Source organism: Geotrypetes seraphini, chromosome 13 (genome assembly GCF_902459505.1).
Source record: "Geotrypetes seraphini chromosome 13, aGeoSer1.1, whole genome shotgun sequence".
Lineage (NCBI taxonomy): Eukaryota > Metazoa > Chordata > Amphibia > Gymnophiona > Dermophiidae > Geotrypetes > Geotrypetes seraphini.
The window spans coordinates 54,529,268-54,556,790 of NC_047096.1; the positions used below are offsets into that span (position 1 = coordinate 54,529,268).

The following is a 27,523-nucleotide window of genomic DNA, read 5'->3' on the forward strand; positions in this document are numbered from 1 at the left end:
CCAGCACCTAATGACGCCTACCTAAAAAGTAGGCATGGCTAGAGGCAGAGAATAGGCATGGTATGACTTAGGCATCAGGTGCCTTTGGTAGGCAGTGGCATAGCAAGGGTGGGAGGCACCCAGGGTGTGGTGGGAAACACCTAGCGGGATGGCGTGCCCCGAACCTTCCTCTTCGCCTCCCCGCTCCTTCTGTGCCCTCATCTCCGTCCCCCGCTCTTCTGCGCCCCCATGCCACACTCATGATGTCCCTTCCCACCCCCGCACCTCTAAATCTTCACCAGCACAAGCAGCTTCTCCACCTTCTGCTCGCGCTGGCTTTCCCTCTGATGTCACTTCCTGGCCCCGCGACCCAGAAGTGATTTCAGAGAGAGCCATTACTGTGCGAGCAACAGGCTAGAGTAGTTACTCGCACTAGTGAAGATTTTAAAGATGTATGGGGCGCAGGGAAGGGAGGGTCCGAGCGTGGTGTGTGTGTGTGTGTGTGTGGCTGAGATGTGTTGGCAACTCCACTGAGATGGCACCTGGGGCGGTCCGCCCCCACTGACTATGCCACTATTGGTAGGCACTGATAAATTAGGCCAGGAAAACCCTGGCCTAATACACCAGTGCCTACTACTAGGATGCCTAGCGACATCTAAGCCCACTTAAGGTGTGATTCTGTAAATGGCGCCTAGTGGTTGATTGACAACTGCGACGAGTGGCACCTAGGAATTAGGTGCCAATTATAAAATCAGTCTTGCAGTCTGACTTTTCTTGCGGAAATAAGAACCACAAGGGGATGAAACCAGAGCTGGATTAACTTGACTGAAGCTAGCTGGCTGCTCTGAGGTCCGTGTTCATTGGCATGCATGGGAATTAAACATGGAAATATCTTTTTTAAATGTGCAGATGGCACACAATGCTATTTCCATGCATAATTGTGGTAGGCTGTCCATATGCAAAGGGGACATGTTCTGGATGTGGTTTAAGCATTCCAAAAAAATGATATATTGTATATTTTAAAACATTTCCCTGTTGGCTTTTGCACCTCCCCCAAGGCATGCACAAGTTATAACAACATGCTTATTTCAGCCAGGGCTTTGGAAGAGTAAATGAGAGGCAATTCTGGCATTTAAATGACCTTTAAAGTATAAACAATAGCATTTAGGAGCTTGGCTGCTCTTAGACGTGCAATTTTCTGGCCAGGACTCCTACATAAGAAGTGAAAACTGGCATTCAGAGATGTAAATACTGGTGCTTGGTGGTAGGAGGGATTTGGATTTAGCTCAAAGCTACACTTTTTTTCAGCTGCAGCTTACGATGAGTTACATACAGATACAGTAGGTATTTCTCTGTCCCTAGAGCAGTGGTCTCAAACTCGCGACCCGGGGGCCACATGTGGCCCACCAGATGCTATTTTGAGGCCCTCGGTATGTTTATCATAATCACAAAAGTAAAATAAAATAGTTTCTTGATCATAGCTATAAATTACAATATTATTATTAAGAGTTTTACCACATGCAAAATTGTCATTTCTTTAATAAGATATTAACTATTTTTTCTGAAGCCCTCCAATTACCTACAAATCCAAAATGCGGCCCTGCAAAGGGTTTGAGTTTGAGACCACTGCCCTAGAGGGTTTACAGTCTATGTTTATTCCTGAAGCAATGAAGGACTAAGTGAATCCCCAGGATCATAAGAAGTGCCAATGGGATTTGAACTCACTTCCCCCTGATATGAAGACCGTGGAAGATCAACGGCAATCTCCTGTGATCTGCGGCAAATTCGGAAATTCAGTGTCGATGCTCTATCTGGTCTATTTTTGGCTGGCCAAGAAATAGTCAGCTAGGTCAATATTCAGCATCTAGCTGGCTAAGTCCTAACGGCTGAAGATAGACTGCCCTTTTAGGTGGCTTTCTCTGACCAGCAAGCCACTGAATACTGGCGGCATAGCCAGTCACCAGCCAATCCGATAAACCAGATATTCAACAGGAGATAGCTGTCTATTTTCTGCTGAATATCGTTGAATAACTGGCTTGTGCTATTTAGCCAGCTGGGAGCCATTCCCGGCAGGCTAAATAGTGCTGAATGTCGGCCTCACTGCAGTAGATCTCAGGCCAACATTCTAACCATTAGACTCACCTATAGCCCTACACGTATTTTACAAAGGGCTACATGTCCTGACCTGGATGTTGCATTTCTGATCTTGACCTCCTCCTATGCAATATGGGCTTCAGACATCTTAGTGGCACCAGCACTGCAATGTCCTACATCTTGCTCCTCTTTGGGGGCCCATAACTTTAAGTAAATAATAATTTATACATGTAAAGTCAAATGTTAAATTCCCAGGGAATTTTTTTTTTAAAGTTCTGCTGCCAACAACATAAACGCTGGCTTTTACAAAACTGCGGAAGAGGTTTCTTCCGTGGGCCAGTGAAGTAAATGCTCCGATGCTCACAGAATTCCTATGTTTCAGAGCATTTACCTCACTGGCCTGTGGTAAAAACTTCTACTATGGCTTTGTAAAAGGAACCAAAGCCCTTTAAATATCCACTTCTCTAAGACTATGGAGTTAGGAAAGAGTTCCAGCCATACATAATGATAGCTTTTAATAGCAGGACTCAGGAAGCAAACAGAACCAGTCATTGGATTGAACTGCATCTTGCTTAAGACTGTTTCTGTGATGACAGACGGCGTTACAAATGGAGGGAAAGCTACTACTACTACTATTTATTATTTCTATAGCACTGAAAGGCGTACGCAGCGCTGTACATTCTAACACAAAAATAGACAGTTCCTGCTCAGAAGAGCTTACAATCTAATTTAGACAGGACATTTCAGGGTTGGGGAGATTATAGTGGGTATAGGTATCTGACAGCAGTTAGTGGGAGTTAAGAGTTAAATGCAGTTTCAAAAAAAGCCAGAGTATTTGTAAATGAAAGCTCACAGATATGAAGCCTCATTGAAAGCCGTGTCTTATTTACCTGATAAACCAGTTCCGTAAATGACCAGCCAGAATAAATACCTGTGTATTCTTTGAGTCCTATTACACAACAAGCTGCTTTGCTCTCTGATAAGTGGAATTTTAATTCAAACATACCTTCCCTACAATTTGCATTGACCTGGTTCAGGCTCTCCAGACAGCAAGAATCCTGGGAGGGTGGCAGGTGGGGGTCCCCTCTGCCTGCGAGTCCATCCTTTGTCTCTGAGTTGAACTCGGGGATGGAAGAAGCTGGACATGCAGATATTATCCTGTGGGTCAGTGGTTTCATTTCCAGACTGTCCTGGTGAAAAGGTGATACTGCAGACATCACTGGCAAAGCACCATCCTCAAACTTGCTGCTCATCTTCGGAAAACACCTACACAGAAAGCCAAAGGAGCAAATAACTTCTTAATAGCAAAATTCACGTGTGAGATCCAATCCATAAAACACTCTCTGATACCATGAAACGCTCTTGGGCCTCTATTAAACCATGTTAGGTGTTTAACATGCGTTAATTGCTTTTGGGAATCTCAGAAAACAGTTTAACTTGTCACGTTAAGCTCTTTCATGTTCAGGAATAGGGAAAGGGTGGGAGGGGACTACATTTTGAGGCTAATATTGGTGTTTTTAATATATGTTAACTGCTAATATGCAGATAACATGGAACAGTTAACTATACCTTCACACAGTAGTCTAGATTGAGGCACAAAGGCCCAGATTCCAAGGACAATACTAGACTTTACAGTCTATGGCTCAGAAATATCAAAGAAGAGATAATTTAATCATGTATTTTTTTATGGGTATAACTTATGGGCCGACTGGATGGACTGTTCAGGCCTTTATCTGCCATCATTTACTATGTTACTATGTAGATTCTCTAACTGGTGCCATTGTTGGTGGCTGCCTTAAAAGTGGCCGCCAATTGCGTGCCAATCACACAATGGCGCCGGTTAGAGAATCGTGCCTCTGGCAAAGGTAGGTGCCGGAAATGTAGGCCAGGGTTTTCCTGGCCTACATTACTGGCGCCTACCTTTGATGTGAATGGTGTCTAATGCAACTTCTGGCGTTAGCCATGTCTGCAGTGGCATTAGGCGCTGTGAAGTGCCTACGGAGGCGTGATTCTGGCACTGATGATTATTTAGGCATCAGTAGGTGACTTTAAAATCAGTGCAAAATGTTGTCTAACCCTTTATTTGGCATTGTTGCTGAGAAGCAACATGTGTCTTCTATGGCTCTTATGGGAGATCTGCATCTCCAAATACCTGTTTACTTGGCACTGTTTCAAGTTTCAAATTTATTAAAATAATTTTTTAGACCACTTAATCAAATATCTAAGCGGTTTACAATGTAGTATTACATAAAAACATATATCATTATAAAAACAGGGGATACTGGAAGACAATCCGAGTATTAAGAACATAAGAACATAAGCAATGCCTCTGCTGGGTCAGACCTGAGGTCCATCGTGCCCAGCAGTCCGCTCACGCGGCGGCCCATCAGGTCCAGGACCTGTGCAGTAATCCTCTATCTATACCCCTCTATCTCCTTTTCCAGCAGGAAATTGTCCAATCCTTTCTTGAACCCCAGTACCGTACTCTGCCCTTTTACGCTCTCCAGGTGTCCACCACACGTTGGGTAAAGAAGAACTTCCTAGCATTCGTTTTGAATCTGTCCCCTTTCAACTTTTCTTTTTTTTTTTCAAATAATTTTTATTAACAGATGCAACACAGAAGATACAGAAATCCAACGGTACAAGGACACAAGGTCCAAAAAAGAGGGAATATAAATCGAACTGTAAAACGAGCAGACAATCACAGAAAAGAAAATTGGGCCGGACGAGCTCCGTACCCTCCAGTCGCCATCCGCAAATTTTTATTTAGATAGAGAACAGAAGCAACCCCCCCAATCATACCACAAATGCACAAACTCCAGACACGCCATACGATCCACAACAAACGCTCCACAGACACCCCCGCCCACACACACCAACACACACCTTTCATAGTGAGCTGCACCAAAGCCCCTGAATAAGAAGAAAAGAGAGAAGAACGAGAAAAGAAAGAGAAGAAGAGAGGAGAAATAGAAGGAACTGCGGCCTCAAGAGGGGGTATCCAGCTGTGCCACCGAGTCCCCAGGACAGAGCAACAAGGCCGCTTTCCAGAGCCCCACATAGCAGCGAAGGGCAATCCCCCCCCCCTTGGGAGAGCGATGAATTTCAAAGCACAAGACGTACGGACCTACTGCAAACAATAGGAGAGTGGGGAAGAACTACAATTTTTATAGAAAAGGTGCAACATGAAAGGAAAATACGATAGGCTAGGGTAAAAATTAACAATTTACTTTATGTTTTAAATTTTGGAATTTTAAAGTTTTAAAATTTTCAAAGTGTTTTTGCTCTCATTTAGCATTAAGTTACATAAAGCCACCGTTTCACCATCTGCCAATTAAAGGGTTAAACGGTGCTTTTCACTGAGCTTGGGCGCCTAAAAAAACTGTGCCGTTTAGAGAATCCGGACCAAAGGGCTTAGAGTAAATGGCAGTCAAATTTAGGCACCAGGAAAAATCCAGGCTAGGTACTATTTAAGTGTAAAATAGTGCTTACGGCAGATTCCCATGCCCATTTTCGGTGTGAAGATTTATACCTGCTGAAATCTGGTATAAATCCTAGTGCACAAGTTGCGTGTGTAACCTTGATATTATATAACACTGTGCCTAAATATTTGAAACGTCCCAAACCAACCCATGCCCCTCATATTTTTCAGTAAGCTTATGTCCTCGGGCACAAATTTGGAGGTGGGAAATCTTTTCCAAGTGCTATTTTATAAAGGTTGCTTAGTGCTAAGTGATCATTATAGAATTGGAGCTTAGTACAGATCTTGACAGCATCTAATTTTGAGCTCCTTTACGTAGGTATGCTAACTAATTTAGCATGCGCTAACCGATTTAGTGCATGCTCATTGCTAAGGCACCCATAGAATATAATGGGCGTCTTAGCATTCAGCGCACGTTAATCTTTAGCGTGCGCTAAATCGGTTAGCGCGCCTTAATAAAAGGATTCCCGAATTTGGCCTTATCTGAGGGTTCTAGACAAACATGTGTTTCTGGCCCCTAAAACGGGCCCCCATTTACTTTTTTCTCATCCCCATCCCCAGTCACATTTACTTTCCCTGCCCTCCCCCAAAGTCATCATTCATGATCTTCCCCCCCCCCCACATTTTACCTCTGCAGAAATAAAGGCTTAGTGCAGAGGGAGGCCATGCCAGACTCGGGGGGGGGGGGGGACTCTTGGTTCTTCTGCCCAGGGCCCACTGAGCATGGGGACTAGGCAAGCACATGCTCCAAATACAGTGATTTAATAGTTAGAGCTGGAGACCTGCCAAGTTACCCAGTTCCAGCAGGGAGATTATAAGCTAGTCCTGGATTTCTGATGCATTATAGGACCTGTAGTCCTGATTTCAATGGGTAGAATCTAGGACTATAATTAGCACATTGAATTGTGACATAAGTTCAAAAATATGACTGCAGAGATGCCAAGCTACCCAGTTCTAGGTTGGAGGTTTTGGGATAGTCCTGGGTTTCTGTCCACCCCATCCTGCTGCAGCACTGATTTCAACGGGCAGGATAAGGCAGTACAAATCCCACACTGCTTTGAGACATAAAGTTCAAAACCAGTCTGGAACTAGGGACTTGGAAGCTCTGGAGCAGGGGGCTGAGAACCAGAGAAGTTAAGCAAGTCCTTTACACCAGTGGCTCCCAACTCTGTCCTGGAGGACCACCAGGCCAATCGGGTTTTCAGGATAGCCCTAATGAATATGCATGGAGCAGATTTGCATGTCTCTCACTTCCATTATACGCAAAATTCTCTCATGCATATTCATTAGGGCTATCCTGAAAACCTGATTGGCCTGGTGGTCTTCCAGGACAGGATTGGGAACCACTGCTTTATACCCTCCATTGCCTCTGATAGAAATCAGTTCCAGAATGGAGCCATTTTTGGCCATTCCTGGTTTTGAACTTACATCCCAAAGCAGTGTGGAATTTGTAGTGATTGGTCCTGCCCATTGAAATCACTGTTTCAAGTCCCATAATGCTTCAGAACGAGTTGTTAGGAACCCATTTTAGTCTGTGCATCTCCGTCCAACAACAACAATAATAATAATACAGTTCCTATATGCTCAGAAAATACCATTGGTCAAAGAGGTAGCAAAGAGCCTTTGCAAATCTGAGCTCAAGGTGCACTACGATAACGTAAACAAGTTATTTCCCTGCCCTGAACTTGTAATCTATCCCCCTACCCCTTTTTCTAAGCCACGGTAGAGGTTTTTACCGTGGCCTGCAGTGCTAAATGCTCCGACGTTCATATGAATTCTATGAGCGTCAGGGCATTTAGCGCTCCAGGTTGTGGAAGAAACCTCTACCGTGGCTTAGTAAACGAGGATCTATGTTGTACCTGAGGCAATGGGAGGTAAAGTGATTTCACACAAGATCAAAAGAAGCATCAGTAAGGGAGGCAGGATTTGAACAACTCCCTCTCCTCGGCCTCCCTGCTTTTCTAACCACTAGGCTACTCCTCTATTCAAGGGGGCTAAAGATGACCCAAACGACATTCCAAAAAATAATGCAATTCAAATCAACAGAAACCTGAGAAGCAGAAGGAATGGATACATAAATACAGCGCAAAGAGGAAACTTATCTCCTCTTATATTTTTCAGAGCTGATAGACCACAAATGTTAAGAGGAGCGGGGGAGGGGTGTGAATGGAACCAGCTGGGTGGTATAGTCAGACTGTGCAACAGTTCTGGGGAGAAACTCCATCATCCTTCACCGTCTGGAGCTGTAACAGTATTCTGGCCAGGGATACATGGAAAAGAATTTTAAAAAGTAAAAAAACCCTGTCTCGGCAGTTTGAGCCCAAGTTAATGATTTCCACTTGTGTTTAATAAAATCTAAATAAACAAACAGAAGCAGTTAGTGAGCTGTGCCACATCACATACACAGCCTCTCACTCTCATTCTGAAACACACACAAAAACAGAGCCCTCAACCTCATTTTCACAGATATGCACCCTTTTCCTCTCAGCTGCACAAATACATAGCCTATCCCACTGCATCCTCATTTGTGCACACAAACTCTGTCCCTCACCCTGTATGCCCTACCATAATCACAGCCTGTCCCTCTTCCTCATTCACATACAGAGACTGCCCTCTCTCGCTCGCTTTTTCACACATTGTCTACCTCCTCTGATACACAGTGAAAAGAAATACCACATGGAGGACTTGAAACAACCAGGCAGAGGAGTGACTGCCAGTGATCAAGCCCGCCGCTCTGATGCAATTTCCTGTGGGTGGGATGCAGCAGAGGAAAGGTCCCGCTGGCCAGAGAAGCAGTGCATTCTCTGCCATTGTAGTGCATAGAGAACCGATGGGCGGGTAAGTAGCCAAGCGTGGGGGTTTGGGACGATGTCAGACTCGAGTGGTGTGCTGGGCGGGCATCTGGGTCCTCCCTTCCAAGGCCCATTGAGTCCCAGCTATGCCACTGCAACCAGGATAAAATTTATTAGCACATCAGCCAACATGGCCATGTTTCAGCATCTTCCTGTGTCAAGGATAATAGAACTTATTGGAGAACATGATGCTCTGTTCAGTGGCGTAGTAAGATTGCCCTGGATGTCTTCTTGGTGGAGGCCCTGGCACCTCTCTGCCCCCCCCCCCCCACACACTCATGCTCTTCCTTCCCCGCCCCCCCACGTACCTCTTTAAAAATCGTCACCAGGGGGAACTATTCTGGCCTGCTGCTCGCGCCGGCACGACTTCCTCTGAAACTACTTCCGGGTTGCGGGAATGCCAGAATGAGCAGCAAGCTGGGGAAGCTGCTCATGCAGACAAAGATTTAGAGGTACGGGGTGAGAAGGGAGGGCGCAAGTGGGACGAGCAGGTGAGCACAAATGGAGCAGGGGGAAAGCAGAGAGGAGGACGTGAGGGGGAGTCACCGCCCCGGGTGCCTTTTACCGTTGCTACACCACTGGCTCTGTTGATTTGCTGACTGAGATTGCTCTATTCTCAACTGCACAACTGTACAAAATGTCAAGCTGCAATTCAACAAACAACAACAAAATTCCCTGATGCAGGTGGATGCCAAATTGTAGCCGCTTTGGGTTGATGTGCTAATAAATTTTATCTTGGTTGCCATATTGGTGTTGGCATTTTTACTGCAGGCCATCCTGGGGGAATTTCTTTTGACTGTTTCTTTCGCTGCTTCTTTGATATCTCTCCCTCTAATACCTTTTCATATACACATATGAAGGGAAATTCTACACCGTGTCCGGAAAAAACAGGCCATGTCCCGCCCAAATCCTGCCCTCACCACTCCTCCTAAAACGCCCCTTTTAGCTCTGGTCGTTCAGCAGCACTGAAAAGGCCTAAGTCATTTTTAGGTACGTCTAAACCCGTCTCAATTATCGGCAACTTGGACAACTTATTTTTTAGATCGTCCAAGTACCAATTTAGGCCGTTTTTTTGACTTTTTAAAAATTTATTATTATAAGCCCTATAACATTTAGGTGTACTCACCGAGGCCAAGGAAAACCAGGCCTATATGCCTGTGCCTATGTTGTGCACGTATTGGGTATATTGTATAACACTGCCTAATTTTTTTGGAACGCCCTAGATCCATCCATGCTCCTCCCCTGACCATGCCCCAATTTGAGATTCACACACTAGAAATGACATACACCACTTTATAGAATGTGCCAACCAAGTTATGTGCTGGGATTGAACCCATAACCTCAGTATTCTGAGGGAGCAATTCTAACCCGCCCCCAATGCTGCGCATGTGCCCCTTCCCTATACCTTTTTATCTTTGGCGCCAGCAACTACGAACCTGCTGCTTGCGTGGGCGTCGGCGCTCTCTCTGATGGCACTTCCTAAGAGCGGGTTCCAGAAGTGACATCAGAGAGAGCGCCGAAGTTAAAAAGGTACCGTGGTGGGAAGGGAAGAGGAGTGGGAAACGGAGAGCAGGAGGTGGGCCAGCGCCCGAAGACTGCGCCCGGTGAGGACCGCCCCCCACCTCGCTTACTACACCACTGCCAACAGCTCTCATTTTTTCCGGACACTGTGTCTAATCTAGGTGTTCATATTTGCGCACCCACTGCACACATAAATGTCTGGAATTCTAGCGCTTATGTGAACATGTGTGAACCTACTCATGTAAGTGCTAGCAGAGTGCCTAAGTACTCTTTGGAAGTTGCATACCATTAGAAAATATTTTGATTTTATATCATTTAAAATACTGGTTCAATCATCAATTCTTTCAATATTAGATTATTGTAATGTTATTTATTTGGGTGCTCATGAAAAAAACCAACCAGTCGATTAAGATTAATTCAAAACACAACAATTCGTTTGATTTTTAACTTAAAAAAACATGATCACATCAGCTCATATTATCAAAAACTTAGTATAAATAATCTGTATTGTGCATATTTTACTTTAAATAAGTTAGGGTTGTATTCAGTTAGTCAGTATCTTTTATTAAACTGTGTTATTTTCTTTTATAAGACATTGTTATTTGGATCCGTATTTTTAATTATTTCTTGTAATTACTATTGTGTAAACCGCCAAGAACTGATAGTTTGGCGGTATATAAAAATAAACTATTATTATTATTATTAAGTACGATTCTGCAAATACCCGCTTTCTAAGCTGTGCTATGGAATGGGCGTGGCACGTCCCGACAATGGGACTTTCTTGCGCACTAATTCCACTTTAGGCATGGTCATCAAAAAGGGCTTTTTTAATATTAGTTGAATATATTGCATTAGCACACAGCCACTGAAAAAAAATTGGTGCAGAAGCACTTACAAGTTCCTATTTAGAAATAATGAAGGAGCCCTTAGCACTTCTAAGGGCTCCTGCATTACTGAAGCGCTAACCCCCGACATGCTCCCGCCCCCAAAAATAAATAAGTACCGCACACTTAGCACATGCAGATGGCAAAACTAATACAGAATGCTTTCGCATGTCCTACGCTAGGTCATTTTTGCTGTGTTGAGCACACATTAACACCTAACGCAGTTTAATAAAAAGACCCCATGTATGACTTTGCAAGGGGGGGGGGGTATACATAGGAGGAGCTCCAGCTTATGTGTAAAACTTACAAAAAACAGAAGGCAAGTTGGTGAAAGAATGACCATAATCTATGGAAGAATTAAAAAGAAACTGCCTCAACCAGCAACCACTGATAAAAGCCTGAGCCACAGCTTTTTCCCATACAAAAGTACATTAGTCTAATCCCCCAAACACTTTATAGCTGCATTCCAACCTTTCAACAGAGTTTCTGGCTATAGTAATGTGTAACTTTAGAGGATTATTAACGTGAATCCAGTATCAACCCCCCAGACCACTGAAATCCTCTGCCTGGACATCTTGATTGGAACAGATGACAGAAGCGAACAATATGTTCAGTGTACTACACACAGTCTTTCTCTGGATAGAAAATGGCTAACCACCAGCTAGGAAGGAAAGTTAAAAGCTGTATTTTGAAAGGCTCATGTCTTTTTCAATTGTAGTTCTAGGCAAGTTACATTGAGGTACATTGAGTATTCCTTCTCCCTGGGAAGGGGTGGGGTGGTGGGGAAGTGGAATCACAATCTAAGGCAGTGTTTCTCAAGTCGGTCTTGGAGTATCCCCTTGCCAGTCAGAATTTCAGGATATCCACAACAAATACGCATGAACTTGATTTGCATGCACTGCCTCTGTTATATACACCATCAATCCACAAAGGCACATAATAAACTTCAAAGTGCCTACTTTCTAAACAATTTTTTTCTTCAGATAATACATTTCTAAGTACCTCTATGGTCTTCAGTTCCAGCCAACCACCAGCCAAATTATTTGAAGGCTTGTTTCTCTTTCTGGCTTTTATTCATCATCAGACCTTAGTTTTTTTTTTAAGTGCTTGTGCTCTATACTCTATGTTTTGTGCAAATCAATGAGCTTTTCTTATACAACTTTAAAACTTATGTACTTAGGTTTAGCTATTTCTTCATTCTTTTTTTGAACCTCGGGAAGGACCTTAAGGTCAAATAAATTGGTTGGTAGTTGGCTGGAACTGAAGACCATAGAGGTACTTAGAAATGTATTATCTGAAGAAAAAAATTGCTTAGAAACTAGGCTCTTTGAAGTTTATTATATGCCGTTGTGGATTGATGGTGTATATTACATGGACAACATCGGGCTATTTTAATACATCTGCCTCTGTTATATGCATATTTTTTTTATGTATATTCATTGTGGATATTCTGAAAAGCTGACTGGAAAGGGGGTACTGCAGGACTGAGCTGAGAAACACTGATCTAAGAAGCCCTTTTATTAAAGTCGTGTTAGGCGCTACTATGAGCCCAACGGTGACGGGACATAAGCGCGCGAGACTTCAGCGTGCTGACAATTCGGCCCAACACCAGCGTGCCGCCTAAAAAGTGACTTTTAAAGAGCTCCGACAGGGGTGTGGGGGGGGAACCCCCCCCACTTTACTTCTGACTGTTCGCGCTGCCGTTGGGAGGAGTGTGGGGGGTGCAACCCCCCACATTATAGAGAAAACTTAACTTTTTCCTAAAAAATCGGGAAAAAGTTAAGTTTACTCTATAATGGAGGGTTTCAACCCCCCCAACGGCAGCGCGAAGAGTATGAAGTAAACTGGGGGGGGGGTTCCCCACTCACATACCGCGTCGGAGCTCTTTAAAAGTCACTTTTTAGGCGGCACGCTGATGTCTTTTGCCGAACTGTCGGCACTGCAATATTGGCGCGCTGAAGTCTCGCGTGCGAATGAATATGAACAGAGCCCAACACAGCACAAAACGGACTACATATCGCAGACCACACCATGAAAACGCTATTTGTTTGCCTTTGACACAGTGGTGTAGTGAGGGTGAATGGTGCCCCTCCCTGTCCCCCCGCTCCTTCCCGACCCACCCTGCTTTGAGTGTGCCCCACTTCCCTTCCCGCGTACCTTTTTAATTTTCCAGGCATGAGCAACATCACGAACTTGCTGCCTGCATTATGTCAGTTATCCTCTGATGTCACTTCCTAGGCGCAGGGCCCGTAAGTGATGTCAAAGAGAGGTGACACCGACACAGGCAGCAAGTCCATAATGCTGCTCACGCAGGGAAAATGAAAAAGGTATGAGGGAAGGAAGGGGCACAACACTCACGGCAGCGGCGGTCGGGAAGGAGGGGGGGACAGAGAGGAGGACGGGTGCTAATGCCCTTACCAAGACCGCGCCCGGGGCCTCCCTTACTATGCCATTGCTTTGACATGGTTCCTCAAAGGGGATTCTTGACTGACCTCAATAGGCTGTCCCTTGATACCTGGAATTCCCTCTCAGAGAAGGTGGTGGAGAAAAACATGAAGGGGTATATGGAGGATTCCCAAATGACAAGAGACTGGAAACCAAGCTTGGGTTACTTCAGCTCCAAACTAGAGAATGACATGGGGACAAATTTTTCTCCGTCCCCCGGGAACTGCGATTTCTTTTCCTGTCCCTACCCTATTCCTGCAAGCTCTGTCCTCATCTGCACAAGCCTTAAACACTTTAAAATCATAAGTGTTCGAGGCTTGTGAGGATAAGGCAGAGCTTACAAGATATCCTGGGATGCACTGGGGAGGGGCCTAAGGTCCTGATTGGCTCAGGCACCTAAGGCCCCACTCATAGGAGGGGCCTTAGGCCCCTGGGCCAATCAGGGCCTTAGGCCCCCTTCCCAATGCATCCTGGGATACACTTGGAGGGGCCTTTTAGTAAAAGGGCTCCTACATTTTGGAGAAAGATGTTAGGCCCAATATTTAAAAGATGCAGAGCTCCTAAATTTAGGTACCTAAGCTAGGCAACTAAGGGGGTGGGGTAAGTCATTAAGGTGCCATAAAAGTTGGGCTTTTAACACACCTTTGTTGTCCACAGAGGTCACTAATCAGTGGTATCTCACAAACTATATTATTCATACTATCCGGGAGAACTGGATCAGCAGTGCTGCAGGTCTCCTAATACAACAGTATGGATTTGTCAGAAATTCAGAACTGATCTAACTTCTTCCTTCTGGAACTGGATAATTTGACATCTCTGGTGCTGTTAACCCTGCTTTTGAAGACAGCCCCCTTCCTACTAAAACCTCGCTACACTCATGCTACCCCTCTCCTTAAATCAGTTCACTGGCTCCCTATCCACCTTTCGGTCCTTTGGTTTGGTTCAAGGTAGTAACATTAACCGCATTCATGATTTTGGTTTAATAAATTTAGCCTGCATTTTTGTACATCTGTCTGCAGTTTTCTTTGTTTTGTCTTTTCCCTATCCACCTTTACATACAGTTCAAACTCCTATTACTAACCTACAAGTGTTTCATTCTGCAGCCCCTCAGTATCTCTTCTCTTTTCTTATACACCTCCTAGAGCAGTGTTCTTCAACCACCGGTCTGTGGACCGGTGTCGGTCCACAGAAATTTTCTGCAGGTCCACAGGGCTAGCACGTGCATCAGGCCCAAAACAGTATTCTTCAACCGCAGGTCCATGGAGCGATCGATGCGGTGTTATCTTCGAGCCAGCTCCCTCTTCCTCACTGATTCAGTTTCAGCATCGTCAGAGGGAAGGCTTCCAGATGAGGTGCGGGATGCGCAAGGAGCCGATGCCTGCAGCTTTGTGCACTGTATCAGTGAGGAAGAGGAAGCCGACCTGAAGATAACACCGGGGGCAGCATAAAATGGCCAGGTGGGAACATGTCAGAAGGTAAGGGAGGGAGGGAGACAACAAAGGTAGGAGGGAATGATTTTATTTTTGAATTTTGTGATTGAATTATGTCAATTTTGAGAATTTACATCTGCTGTCACTGTGCTTTGTGCAGTTTAATTTTGTGGTTAACCATTATGTGTTGTTAATAAGATTATATTGTGTGTATCTATGAAAAATGAATGGAAAAAATAGTGTTACAATTAGTACTATTATGGGGGTGGGGTCTGGGGTGGAGATTGGGTAGAGATGGGCGGGGTCTGGCCAATGACTTAGCCCAGTGTTTTTCAACTGCCAGTCCACGGACTGATGCCTGTCCACAAAATAATTATTTTATTTCTGCCGGTCTGTAGGTGTAAAAAAGTTGAAGAACACTGTCCTAGAGAACTCCATTCGTCAGATCAGTTGCTCTTAGCTGTTCCCTTCTCCTCCACTGCCAATTCCAGACTTTGTTCCCGTATGCCTGGAATGAACTACCTAAGTTTGTTTGCCACATCCCTTCTCTTGTTTAAAAGCAGACTGAAAACCCGCCTTTTTGATGTAGCCTTCAATCCATAACCTTAATCCCTACTGCCCTAGCCAGCAGATTAACCATGCCCCCTAACTGTATCCATGGCATCCTATTTGTCTTGTCTGTTTAGATTGCAAGCTAGTTCAAGCAGGGACTATCTCCTTTGTGACTCTGTACAGCGCTGCGTATGTGTGGTAGTGCTATAGAAATGATTAAAACAGTCTGCTTTTCAAATATTTATCATAAAAATGCAAAAGGCACCTCTTAATTTGAACATGTTTAGTTGAGCAGAAAAAAATGTTTTTCATTTTCCTATTGGTAATCAGGATATTTTTTTTTTTTTTTTGGGGGGGGGGGGGGAAATACGTAAGGTCTCTAAAACAACCAACCTATGACTAATTCTGCCTGGCACTGACTGGGTCATGACCCTGGTGATTTCAGGCTCATCCATGACCACTGCTACCAGCACATGAGGTCCTCTCTCACCTGTTATTATTCCGGCAGCTGCTGCACTCAGAGGGGTCCATATGTGGCACTGCTGTATACAGTCCGCCTCCCTGTAGGAAAATATGACACAGAATGTTAAAACACACCTATCCACTGGTGGTAGAATACCATCAACCACATCCTTAACAACCAAATATGCCAATTGGTGATGTTGTATCCCGGGCTATGTATCTGCTGTTTAAAAAATGTCTAAAAAAACAAACAGATAAAATAATTTTTTTGAATGTTGTATTCAAGAACCTCCCTGATATCTATCTGGGCATTGTTTAAATGTATGGTGCATTTAAATTTTATAGTCCTGAGTCCTTTCCAGACTTCATTTTCAAAATCACTTTATAAACAAAAGTTTGAGGAAAAAGAGTCATAATCACCTCTCCCTGTCTTACAGTGGAACACTCTGAACACCAGTTTCATTTTGCAAGACGAGACTCTACAAAGGAAAATGGAGGGGAGATGCTAACCACAGAGTCAACATCATAGACTAAAGTATTCCGCTGTATGTTACAAAATCACCCACATTTCTATAGCAGGAGGGCACATCCCAAATGATGGGCTATTGTGACTGAGATTTCAGCCTGAACATAAAAGGCTCAGTTTTCAAAAAAATGTTCACCGGCTAATATTCAGCCAGCTGTGGTCATCATTTTTTACACTGACCGTTGCTGGTTATATTAGACCAGGATATTCCAAACCAGGCCATGTGTGAGTACTGGAAGAACTAAATAGCCAGGGCTAATTGTCAAAGCAGGAGGCCTACCTATATTGTGGGAGGTGGGTCATTCCGGGGGGGAGAGGGTTTACAATTTCACAGGCTGGGGGGAGGGGCTGTTTCTGGGGCCAGGAGGGTGGTCAGGGAAACTTTAAGCTGAAAAAAATGTTATGTTGGTCCCGGCTCATAATTCATCTGGGGTCCGCATAACTGTCTTTTGCAGGCTCCGGCCAAATATTGGCATAGGCTCTGGTGGCCATCCCCACCAAATTTTATCCTTTGGCCTGGAGCTAATTTAGCTGGTGATGATCAGCATTTAAAAAAAATGCTGCTGGCTGAATATCAGCTGGTATGTCTTTGGTCACCCCTACCTTTAAGGCTGCTGGCTTTGCCTTCACCGAACAGGACATCCACTACCTCTGCTACTACTATTTATCATTTTTATAGCGCTGAAAGATGTACATTGCACTGTACATTTAACATGAAATAGACAGTCCCTGCTCAGAAGAGCTTACAATCTAATTAGGACAGACAAGACAGGACGAATGGGACAGATAAGGGTTGGGGAGTTTATTGACATCTACTGAGAGGAAAGATGATGACAGGGAATCCGTACGTGCACAGAAGAGGACCCTGTGCACCAGGAAGGAATATCTTGCTATAGAATGGACATTGTTTTATAGTTGACACTTTATTTTTTTTGGTAAATATCTGGTTCAAAGCAAACCCAGGACTGGGCATTTAGTTTGTGGAAGTGGGTGTGCGGATTCTGGTGCCAACGACCTCCCAGATTTTACTGGTCCCGACCTGGAACCCGACATTCCAGGAGAGTTAAATCTGGCTCACTGGCTGCCCATAGCCAAACATTGCTAGCGTTCAAATCCTTGTACAACATGGCACTGGGCTACATGATGAGCAAGCTTCCTCCATACATGCCGAACAGGATGAAATATGCCGTAAAATGCCCCCTGGTCGTGCTCTTCAACTGCAAACCGCCAAATGACATTCCTACTCCCACTTCATACCGAGCCACTGGAATCAACTGCCCCCACAGATCAGATCCTTTGAAGGACTTCTGAACTTTAGGAAAGCAATAAAAACAGACCTCTTCACCTAACTCCCCTGCCCACGACTGATGGATTACAAAGAAACGTATATTGGAACTAGATCCTCGGTATGTGTCATGTCAGGATACTGAAAAATTTTGCACTGTAACAATGGCAAATTGTAACCTGTAAACTGTATATAATGTTTATTGGTATTAGATCCCTAGTATGCGCCAAGTTAGGATAAAAACTTGTATTGAAACTGTACTGTATTTCTATTGCACTATAACTATGGCAAATTGTAACCCATTAACTGTATATTGTGTATATTAATCTGTAATCCGTTCTGGACTTGTTGGAGAGAACAGGATAGAAAATGAATTCAACAAATCAATAAAAGCTAGTGTTATCGCCATACAGCCTAAAATAATTGCAGCAAGGGCCGCCAGTCCTGTAGGAGTTAAGGAAAAGCCCAGCTAAATGGAACTGTCATCACACTACAGGAAGCCCAAAGGAGGAGGAAGGGAATTGCTGAGCCCAGAAAGAAAGTATTTTGAAGAAAGCAGTGCACTGATCTTTTGGAGAAGACTGCGATAGATTCCTGATTATTCTGCATGCAGGTCAGGTTCAAGCACCTGTCAGCTAGATCATCGGCTCCTGCCAGACGGGGGCTCAGAAGATATTAAACATCTTACATTCCTGCAATTGCTCCAATTTAGCTCTCTTTACTTCATACCAGTTATGTTTTTGAGTGTAATATATTTTCACAGATGGAGTAATTATCCTTTAACTATGAGCAACATTAAGAAGCAAATGGCCTTTTTTTCTTCATTTTGCAAGCTGTTGCTTTTGGCTGCAGAGAGCCATTAGTAAGCGGTAAGGTGCCCAGAATCACACATACCTCATTGTTAGGCCTTTGTCAGTAGCTCAACTTTACTTGAGGGGGATGGGTCCCTAGTGGTTTAAGTAGGGTATAAGCATGGCAAACTGTTCTAGGTCTCATCTGTATGAAGGACCCAGCCTCAGGAAAAGCTGGGCTATTGGCACAGAGCCTCAGGGAGTAGTATCACGTTAGAGCACCAGGCTGACCGTCAGGGAAGCCCACTTCAAATCCTTCTGCTCCTTCTTGCGATCTTACAATACTTCAGTTTTGTATACATAGGGTTACCATATGGCTCCAGAAAAAGGAGGACGGATTGACACATCCAGGTTTTACTTCCATTGAAAGCAATGAAAGTAAAACCCGGATGTCTCAATCCGTCCTCTTTTTTCTGGAGTCATATGGTAACCTTATGTATACGCTAAGAAAAGTGAGAAGAATTAAACCTCAGGTTGCCAACGTAATTTTCAGAAGATCGCACAAAAGTATTATTAGCCTTTGTTGGACTACTGCAATGGGTTGCTTGTTGGAATCCTGAAGAACGTTAAGAAAGTGCTTCAGGTTGGCAAAACACAGTAGCTAGACTCAGTTACCTCAGGCATCCCTCAATTTGACCACATTTCCTCGATTTGGGAATCTTTACATTGGCTTCCTGACCAATATTGGATTAGTTTTAAAATCCTACCGCTGGTTTTAAAGTTCTTAATATCTGTGTATCTTATACTCTTTGTGCCACCTTGAAACTTCACCAGCCAGTATGTTCTCTGAGATCTTCACATAAATTGTTATTATGCATTCCATCTTTTCAAGTAGTGAGGTTAAAGGAATATCGATCTTCCATTTTTTACATTATAGATTCCAGACTTTGGAATGCTCTACCTGTGAGCTTTGAGAACAATAATGCAATTTAAGAAAGAACTGAAAACCTATTTTTTTCTTTTCTATTCAGCAGGTATGTGGATCAGAGGAGTCATAAACTCACAATACCAGCATTTTTATGAGACGAAATGATTGAATGTCACAGCAACATATAATTTAATGATGTGTAATGAATATATTTGTCTTTTGTTTTAATCTTGTTTGTATTTTATACTATATATGTAATGTGTTATCCACTTGGAAATTGTAGATAATGCGGAATACAAATAAATGTTATTATTATTATTATTATTAATAACCTCAATCGCTTCAGGTACAAAATTAGATTTTATGCCCTCTAGAGTCAAGGAAATTCCTATGGTACATATTATTCATCTTGAGCTTCTACTGAAAAAGGCATGCGCTAACTAACTAAAAATAATTCTGATTGGACCTGCTTCTTACCCCCTCTTCTACGAAACCGCACTAGCGGGTTTAGAGTAGAGAGCCACGCTCATAGGAACTCTATTAGCATCGGGAGCAGCGCGGGCCATTCAGCGCTGCTCTCTGTGCTAAAACCACTAGCGCGGTTTCATAGAAGAGGGGGTTAGTTTTTGTTCTTGGCCCCAGTATGTCAAGCTTTGACCTCACAGTAAGCTAGAAAGGTTGGCTATATTTTAGTAATCACACCAATATTCAAAACTATCACCATAAACAGGTTGTGATCTTAATCAATCATTTACATTTTTTGTGGATCTCGGCCATCTTGTCAAAGCAGTGATCCGACTGGATGATGGTGAGCGGCCTTAAATGGGGACGGCCTTGATACAGCCCAAGGGGGGAAACATGTCGGCAGGACTCCCCAGCCGACAGTTACAAATGAGCACTGCAACTCAAAAGATAAGTGATAAAAGATAGATTATAAAGTAATAAATGTTAAAAAACAAATGAAGATAGAAAAAAGTGGATGAATGACGATCTAAGTGGTTATTCCTTAAAGAGATGTGAAGGATTACTGCATCATTATCCGCAATCCACAAAAAAATGTGTTGTTTTTTTTTTTTTCTTGGATCCAATATGAGGACTTGAGACTGTTTGAATAGAGAATCTATTGGGAAAAATTATTTTTCTTTTTTAAAAATATGTATAATCAGACAATCTTTCTGTACAAAATGTTTGATTTTGTTAAAATGTAAAACTGATAAATAAATAAAGTAAAAAAAAAAAGTATATGATTGATTACGATCACATACTGTTTATGGTGAAAGCTTTGACCGCAAGCAGAAGACACAACTCTCAGATCAGAGAGATGTCAGAGCATCAAGCCGGCATCCTGACTATGACAGAGGCCAGCCCAAACTTTGATGTATGGGTAACATCCTCACAATGGGAACCATTTTGGGGTCCTTCCACTAAGAAGCACTAACCAATTTAGCATGCGCTAAAAAAAATTAAGTATGTGTTACCGATTAGCACGCATCCATTATATACTATGGACGTGTTAGCATTTAGTGCGCACTAAATCGGTTAGCATGTGCTAAATCGGCTAGCGCTCCTTAGTAAAAGAGGGGGTTTATTTGCTTACTTCTGGAAGTGAGAGGTGAAGATACCTAAGAATATCGATTTACATAATGGTTAACGGACCTGCTCTCTAGAATACTGATTCTCAACCCAGTCCTCAGTATGCTCTTATCGCCCACCCTTCCCACCCTTTCCATCATGTAATCAATACCTTATACAATATGTAACAATAAAATTGCCCCCTCCCCCCCCTCGCAATTGAACTTGTAAAATTAAGTGGAAAAGAAAAAAAAATGGTCATCTAATCAGTACAATACTTTGTTAATGGCTCCCACACATCTTGAAATTTCCTGAATCATCCCCGCTGTATTGCAATAAATCTCTCCATTTTATAAACATGACATAAGGAATTCTACCAAAAATTATAATTTAATCTACTCCAATTTTTCCAATTATATGTAATTTGTTGAATGGCAACCCCAGTCATTATAAGTAATAATTTGTTATTTGTAGAAATCTGACTTTTTGCTCTCATTGCCATACCAAACAGCACAGTATCATATGATAATGCTACTGGGTTGTCTAATAAAAATTAATTTGGTCCCAAATTGATTTCCAAAAATTCATAATAAATGATCTAAAGTCCCTGCTTTGAGATGACAGTGCCAACATTTATTAGACTTAGAGCTATCCAATTTTTGTAACCGAACAGGGGTCCATAATGCTCTATGTAACAAAAAAACCCAAGTTTGCCTCATAGATGCCGATACTGTACATCAAATGAAGGACTTCTTGAAAATACCGGGTGACTAATTTTCTTGGAGAACTTCTTTTCTGACATGGAAAGTTCATCATTCTCAAGTTTACACTTCTTTCCGAATTCTCCACAGACTCTTAACTTTAAAGTATCTCAGGAATATCTTTGATAATTATGGACTAATCCAATTGTATTTTGGATTAGACTTGATTCTATTCCTGTGAAAAAGTCTATCACCCAAGTTTTGTAAATTTCGAACTGTTGGTAAAACAGTTACAATTAAAAAGGTTACAATTAAATCAAAATACAGCAGCCAAACTGATCTTTGGCAAAAGGAAGCTTGACTATGTCTCCCCTCTTTTGAAGGCACTTCATTGGCTTCCAGTCCGTTTCAGAATAAAATTTAAATGTGCAAGCATAATATTCAAAATTTTACATGAAATCTTTATGTCATTAGCTCCTGTTTCTTTCAACTCTTTGCAGTCTACAAAACCAAGAATCTCTCAGATGTATAAACTTTCTTTCCCTTCCTTTAAAGGAACAAGAGTCGTAAGCTTTATTTCTCGATCTTTTTCATACATTTTCGCAATAATCTGGAATGAACTTCCTTTCCAGATTAGAAAACTTCTTTCTCTCCAAACATGTAGAAAATCTCTGAAAACATTACTCTTCCAGCAGTCATTGATTGACTATTCAAATAGAGGCTAGAACAGTGTTTTTCAGCTTCTTCAAGCCAAGTACCCACTAAGCTTAACAAATGCCATCCCATAATAATAGTACAAATTGTAATGCAATTTCTTCCATCCATTTTTCATATACACACAATATGCTCGTAATTTAATATGGTAACCACAAAATTAAAAAATATAAAGCACACTGTACACAGAGAAAATGTTAATTATCATTTATATTTGGGGTTTATTTTCAAAGAGGTAAAGGCAGATTGACTTTAAAATATGCAATCAGTAACAAATAGACAAATATAGAGCAAAATATAGACAGCAGATATAAATTCACAAAACTGACACATTTTGATTACTTAATTGAAAATAAAATTATTTTTCCATCCTTTGTAGTCTGGTGATTTCATGAGTCTCTAGTTGCATTTCCTTCTGACTGTGCATCCAATATTTCTTTCTTTCTGCCTCCTGCATGCTTCCTCTCCTCCGGACTCCATTCCCTTCTCCAACCATGAGTCCAACTTATCTTCCTCTCTCCTCCACCCCTACTGGCAATATGTCTCCCTCTCTCTCTTACTGTCTATCTGTCTTGAGAGATCCAGGCATCTCTCCCACTCCCTCTACTGCCACATCTAACATTTCTCCCTCTCTCATCCCCTGGATCATGTGCAGCATTTTTCACCACTGCCCACCAACCCCATGCCCATTTCTCCTTCTATCACTCCTCTCCAGTACAATGCCACATCTCTCCCTCCATCACTATGTCCAACATTCCTCCCCCTTGCATCCCTCTTCAATCTGTCCCTCTGGTCCCTTTCCACCACCATATCCAACATTTTTCCCTCTCATTCTTCTATTCCCCATGCATCTACACCTCACTCCTCTCTCTCTATGCCCAATTTTTTTTTCCTATGTGCACCATCTCTCACTCACACACTCATGCCCATCAATTCTCTCTTTTTATTCCCTCCCTTCTGTATCCCATGTTCATGCCCCTTCCCTTCCTTCTGTGTCGTTTGTGCCTCTTCTCCACCCTGCCTTCTAGCATTGTCCCAAAATTGAGTTGCACGCCAGGGATCCTTGCCTGCCCCATCCTCACCCCCCCTCCCCTGAAGCTGGCCCATCCACAGAAGCCACAGGCACCGCTGGGGATCCCTGCCAACCCGCCTGCCTGCCCATCCCCTGCTGAAGCCGCTACCGGAGATCCCTCCCTGCCTCCCTGTCTGCCCACCTGCTGCACCATCCCCCACCCCCAAAGGCGACCCTGTTACTTTGTTGGAGCTGGACTTCACACGCTGCATGTGGCTGGCCCACAAGCCTTCCCTCTGATGTCAGTTTCTTCACCCTTCATTACCTCAGGTATAAACGTGGACTGTAAATCCTCTGGGGCATGCAAATACCTATAGTAGTTGATTGTAACTTGCATTGAGCTCCAAAATTTATAGTTTTACAGTGTGAATGTATAGTTTTACTGTGTGAATTCCTGGCCTTTGCAAAGTGAGCTAAGCAGAGTGACATGCCTGCTTCCCTCCCTAGTATCTTTTCTCCCATAATTATTCTATATACAGTTTAAGAAATCAGATCATCACTGCTCTGTGCTCCAGTAGCTGATGCTAGATACCTGAAGACAGAAACTTTGAGAAGGAGACTGAGGATGAATCCTCACAGTTGGAGAGAATTGTTTAGCTAACTCCAGCCACCAACTGGAAAAATACCAGCTGGGGAATGCAGCGACCACCAACCTATTCTACCAAACACAAACACTGTTTAGAGACATTGTGTTCCAAGGAGCACAGTCATGAGTATTTATAGTTTGGATGGAGGAGGCAGGAGACTGGTGTAGCTCAGACCCCAGGGCTGGCTGTTTTTTAGAAGTCAGTCTCACTCAGTCTAGTCATGAATCAAGCTCCCATAATTCTGCCAAACTGCCAAGGCACCTGGCTGCCTTTCATTAGAAGGTTCTGGTCTTTTCTGTTGGCACTGTGCCATTTTGGAAGGCTGCAGCACACCCCAGATCTGTAGAATATTTACCACTATTCATCCAGTCCAGGAGCAAGCATGACTAGGAGAGAAAATATATTAGAAGGGAGTATATCTAAGAAGCTCTGTGCGTTTGAAAAACTTGTGCACATCACCATTTTATAAGAACATAAGCATTGCCTCTGCCGGGTCAGACCAGGGGTCCATCACGCCCAGCAGTCCGCTCCTGCGGCGGCCCCCCCAGGTCCAAGACCTGTAAGTGATCCTTACCTAAAACCTCTTATTCCCTAGTCATTTATTATCCTGTATAGTAACCCTCTATCTATACCCTTCAATCCCTTTCTCCTTCAAGAAGTCATCCAATCCCTCTTTGAAACCCAATATCGTACTCTATCCTATCACCTCTTCTGGAAGCGCATTCTAGGTGTCTACCACCCTCTGAATGAAGAAGAACTTCCTAGCATTCGTTCTGAATCTGTCTCCTTTCAATTTTTCTGAATGCCCTCTTGTTTTTGTTGCCCCTGCTAGTCTGAAGAATCTGTCCCTCTCCACCTTTTCTATGCCTTTCATGATCTTATAAGTCTCTATCATGTCCCCTCTAAGTCTCCGCTTTTCCAGGGAAAATAGCCCCAGCTTCTCTAGCCTTTCAGCATATGAAAGGTTTTCCATGCCCTTGATCATCCTTGTTGCTCGTTTCTGGACCCTTTCGAGCTTCGCCATATCCTTCTTTAGGAACGGCAACCAGTACTGGACGCACCATCGCCTGATACAGTGGCAGGATAACTTCCTTCGTTCTGGTAGTGATACCTTTTTTGATAATGCCTTTTTTGATAATGCCCAACATTCTGTTCGGATTCCTCCGTTAGTCTACTATTACTACTACTAATTATTTCTATAGCGCTACCAGACATACACAGCGCTGTTCAGAGTCGCAAAGGAGAAAGTCCCTGCTCCAAAGAGCTTACAATCTACATAGAAAAGACAGACAAACAGTTAGAGGGGATAGTTAGCCTGTTGACTAGGGTGGTGAGCAGTGGACAGAGGGGGGTAAGGTTATGGATTGAGGGGAGTCCAGCTTGCAAAAAAATTCTGTAAACAGTGTGATGATAGGCTAGGGCTAGGCTAATCCTAAAGTTAAAAGTAAAACTGGTACGATTATATTTTGTTCATAAAAATCATGAAACTGACATTCTATTTAAGTAAACACCAAGCTACTAAACTACTATGGCAAAACGGTCTGTTTCCTGTATGGCATCAAGACACTTGGCTTCCTGTGTGTTGAAAAGTTCCAGAGATGATGCTGTGGTTGAGAGCTTGTCCTCACCAGGCTGACTGTCAGCCAGCTGCTTAGATTGACAATGTGTGGTCTGGGCCACATGATGCGTTTGTGGGGAAATTCAATATGGCTGCAGTGAGTGAAACTGAGAAACCAAACAGCTCTGAAAAGACAAAATGTCAGCCCCAGTTACCTAGCTACAGAGCAGTTTAGGTTAAAAGATCAGAAGCTCATTCATTTCAACCTTCCTCTGACAGCTCTGTCTATGTGATAATGCGGGGAAGGCATTTTTTTGCTTCTTTCTTCATGAGAGCACACAAAGTATTTCAAAAGCCTTCTTTCTAAAAGCTTCTCTCCATCCCTCTCAGTAGGCAAAACCTCTGTTCTCTTCCCAGTCTTCTAAGTTCTTCTTGAAGATGCACTTTCTCCGGTGATACTTTCTGGCAGGCTCCATAAATCCCATCAACTCCATACCTCCATTACCACTCCTGAGACCATTCTACCCCCCCTCAAATCTATTCCACAGATCTCAGTTTTCCTGCTTATGAGGGTAATTTTCACAATAGCCATATTGTTGCAAAGTCTATGGGTACTTTTTATCCATGGATAAGTTTGCATCAATTTTCAAAATGAAAATTATACACATTCTTTAACTTTCAAATTGCCCAAGAAGAGAAAAATACCTGCAGACATTTCACCTACTTTTTCTATATGTACTTTTCCCAACAAAAACAACACACACAGCTTTCAAAATACAAAACTATGGGGTCCTTTTACTAAGATGCATTAATAGATTTAGCATGCGCTAAGGCCCTAATTCTATAAAAGACGCCTAACTTGACCCCCCTTTTACAAAAACGTAGTGCGGTTTTTAGCGCCGGCCACGGTAGTAACAGCTCACTATGAGCATCGCAGCTGTTACCGCCGCAGCCAGGGCTAAAAAAATGCACTATGGTTTTTTAAAAGGGGGGGGGGGTATTCAATTAGGCTTAATCGGGGCTGATAACTGACAGCATCATTAAAATAACAATTAAAAATGATTTTAAAAGAATTATCTAAGAAAACCCTGGCCTAAATGGGAGTGCGCTTAAGGTTTCAATGCCCGATGGCATCTAAGACCACATAGGTGCCGCTAGGCACAATTCTATAAATAGCATCTAATGGATGTTTGACAGTTGTGCTGAATGGTGCCTATGACTTAAGCACCATTTAAAGCAGGGGTCCCCAAAGTCCCTCCTTAAGGGCCGAATCCAGTCAGGCTTTCAGGATTTCCCCAATGAATATGAATTAGATCTATGTGCATGTACTGCTTTCAATGCATATTCATTGGGGAAATCCTGAAAACCCAACTGGATTCGGCCCTCAAGGAGGGACTTTGGGGATCCCCTGATTTAAAGAATCAAGGCCTATGCAAAAAGCCCATTTTATACTTATGGGCTTCTTAGCATTTATTTTAGCGCATACTAAATTAGTTATTGCAAAAAGTTGAAAAGTTAAAAAATAAGTTTCCACATTCTGCTGATTTATTAGATTCCTCTATGGATTTAACAATTCAGTCATTAGCATCAACATGGTCCTCTTTTAATATTCCAATCATGGAGTCAGATAGGAAAATCATATGTAACATTCATGTTACTACATGTTCCTTATATCCAAATCCCTCTCGGTGGTTGAAGCTTCCAAATTTGGGGCTACTGCTAATTCATTCGACTTTATCACAAAGTTTACAAACTGGTATTGTTCCATCAGGACTGAAAGAGGCTTCAGTTAAACCATATTTGAAGAAGCAGAAAGCATATCCTTAAACAACTATCGTCCAGTTTCCAATTTGCCTTTTATTGCAAAACTATTGGAAAAAGTGGTTTTTGATCAATTACAGAATCATATTGAGTCTGTTAATGCACTTCATTCAAGACAATCGGGTTTCAGAATAGGGCATAGTACTGAAACAATAGTGACAGCTTTGGTTAGTGAGCTCCACAGTCATCTTCACTCAAGTCAAATAGCATTGCTTTCCCTCAGCATTCGATCTAATTGATCATTCATTATTATTGAAACAACTTAAGA

The 27,523-nt window shown here is 42.8% G+C and overlaps 1 protein-coding gene across 12 annotated transcripts in view; it reads right to left on the minus strand.

Moving 5' to 3' along the window:
• CDON (cell adhesion associated, oncogene regulated) overlaps nt 1–27,523 on the minus strand; it is a 251,157-nt gene that overhangs the window by 4,652 nt on the left and 218,982 nt on the right. For all 12 annotated transcript variants that reach the window (XM_033918171.1, XM_033918170.1, XM_033918164.1 and 9 more), the window contains 2 exons: nt 15,729–15,799; nt 3,080–3,339 (listed from right to left, as the gene is read on the minus strand). In XM_033918171.1, the coding sequence (XP_033774062.1) occupies nt 3,080–3,339; nt 15,729–15,799 (331 nt within the window). The remainder of the gene's footprint in view (nt 1–3,079; nt 3,340–15,728; nt 15,800–27,523) is intronic.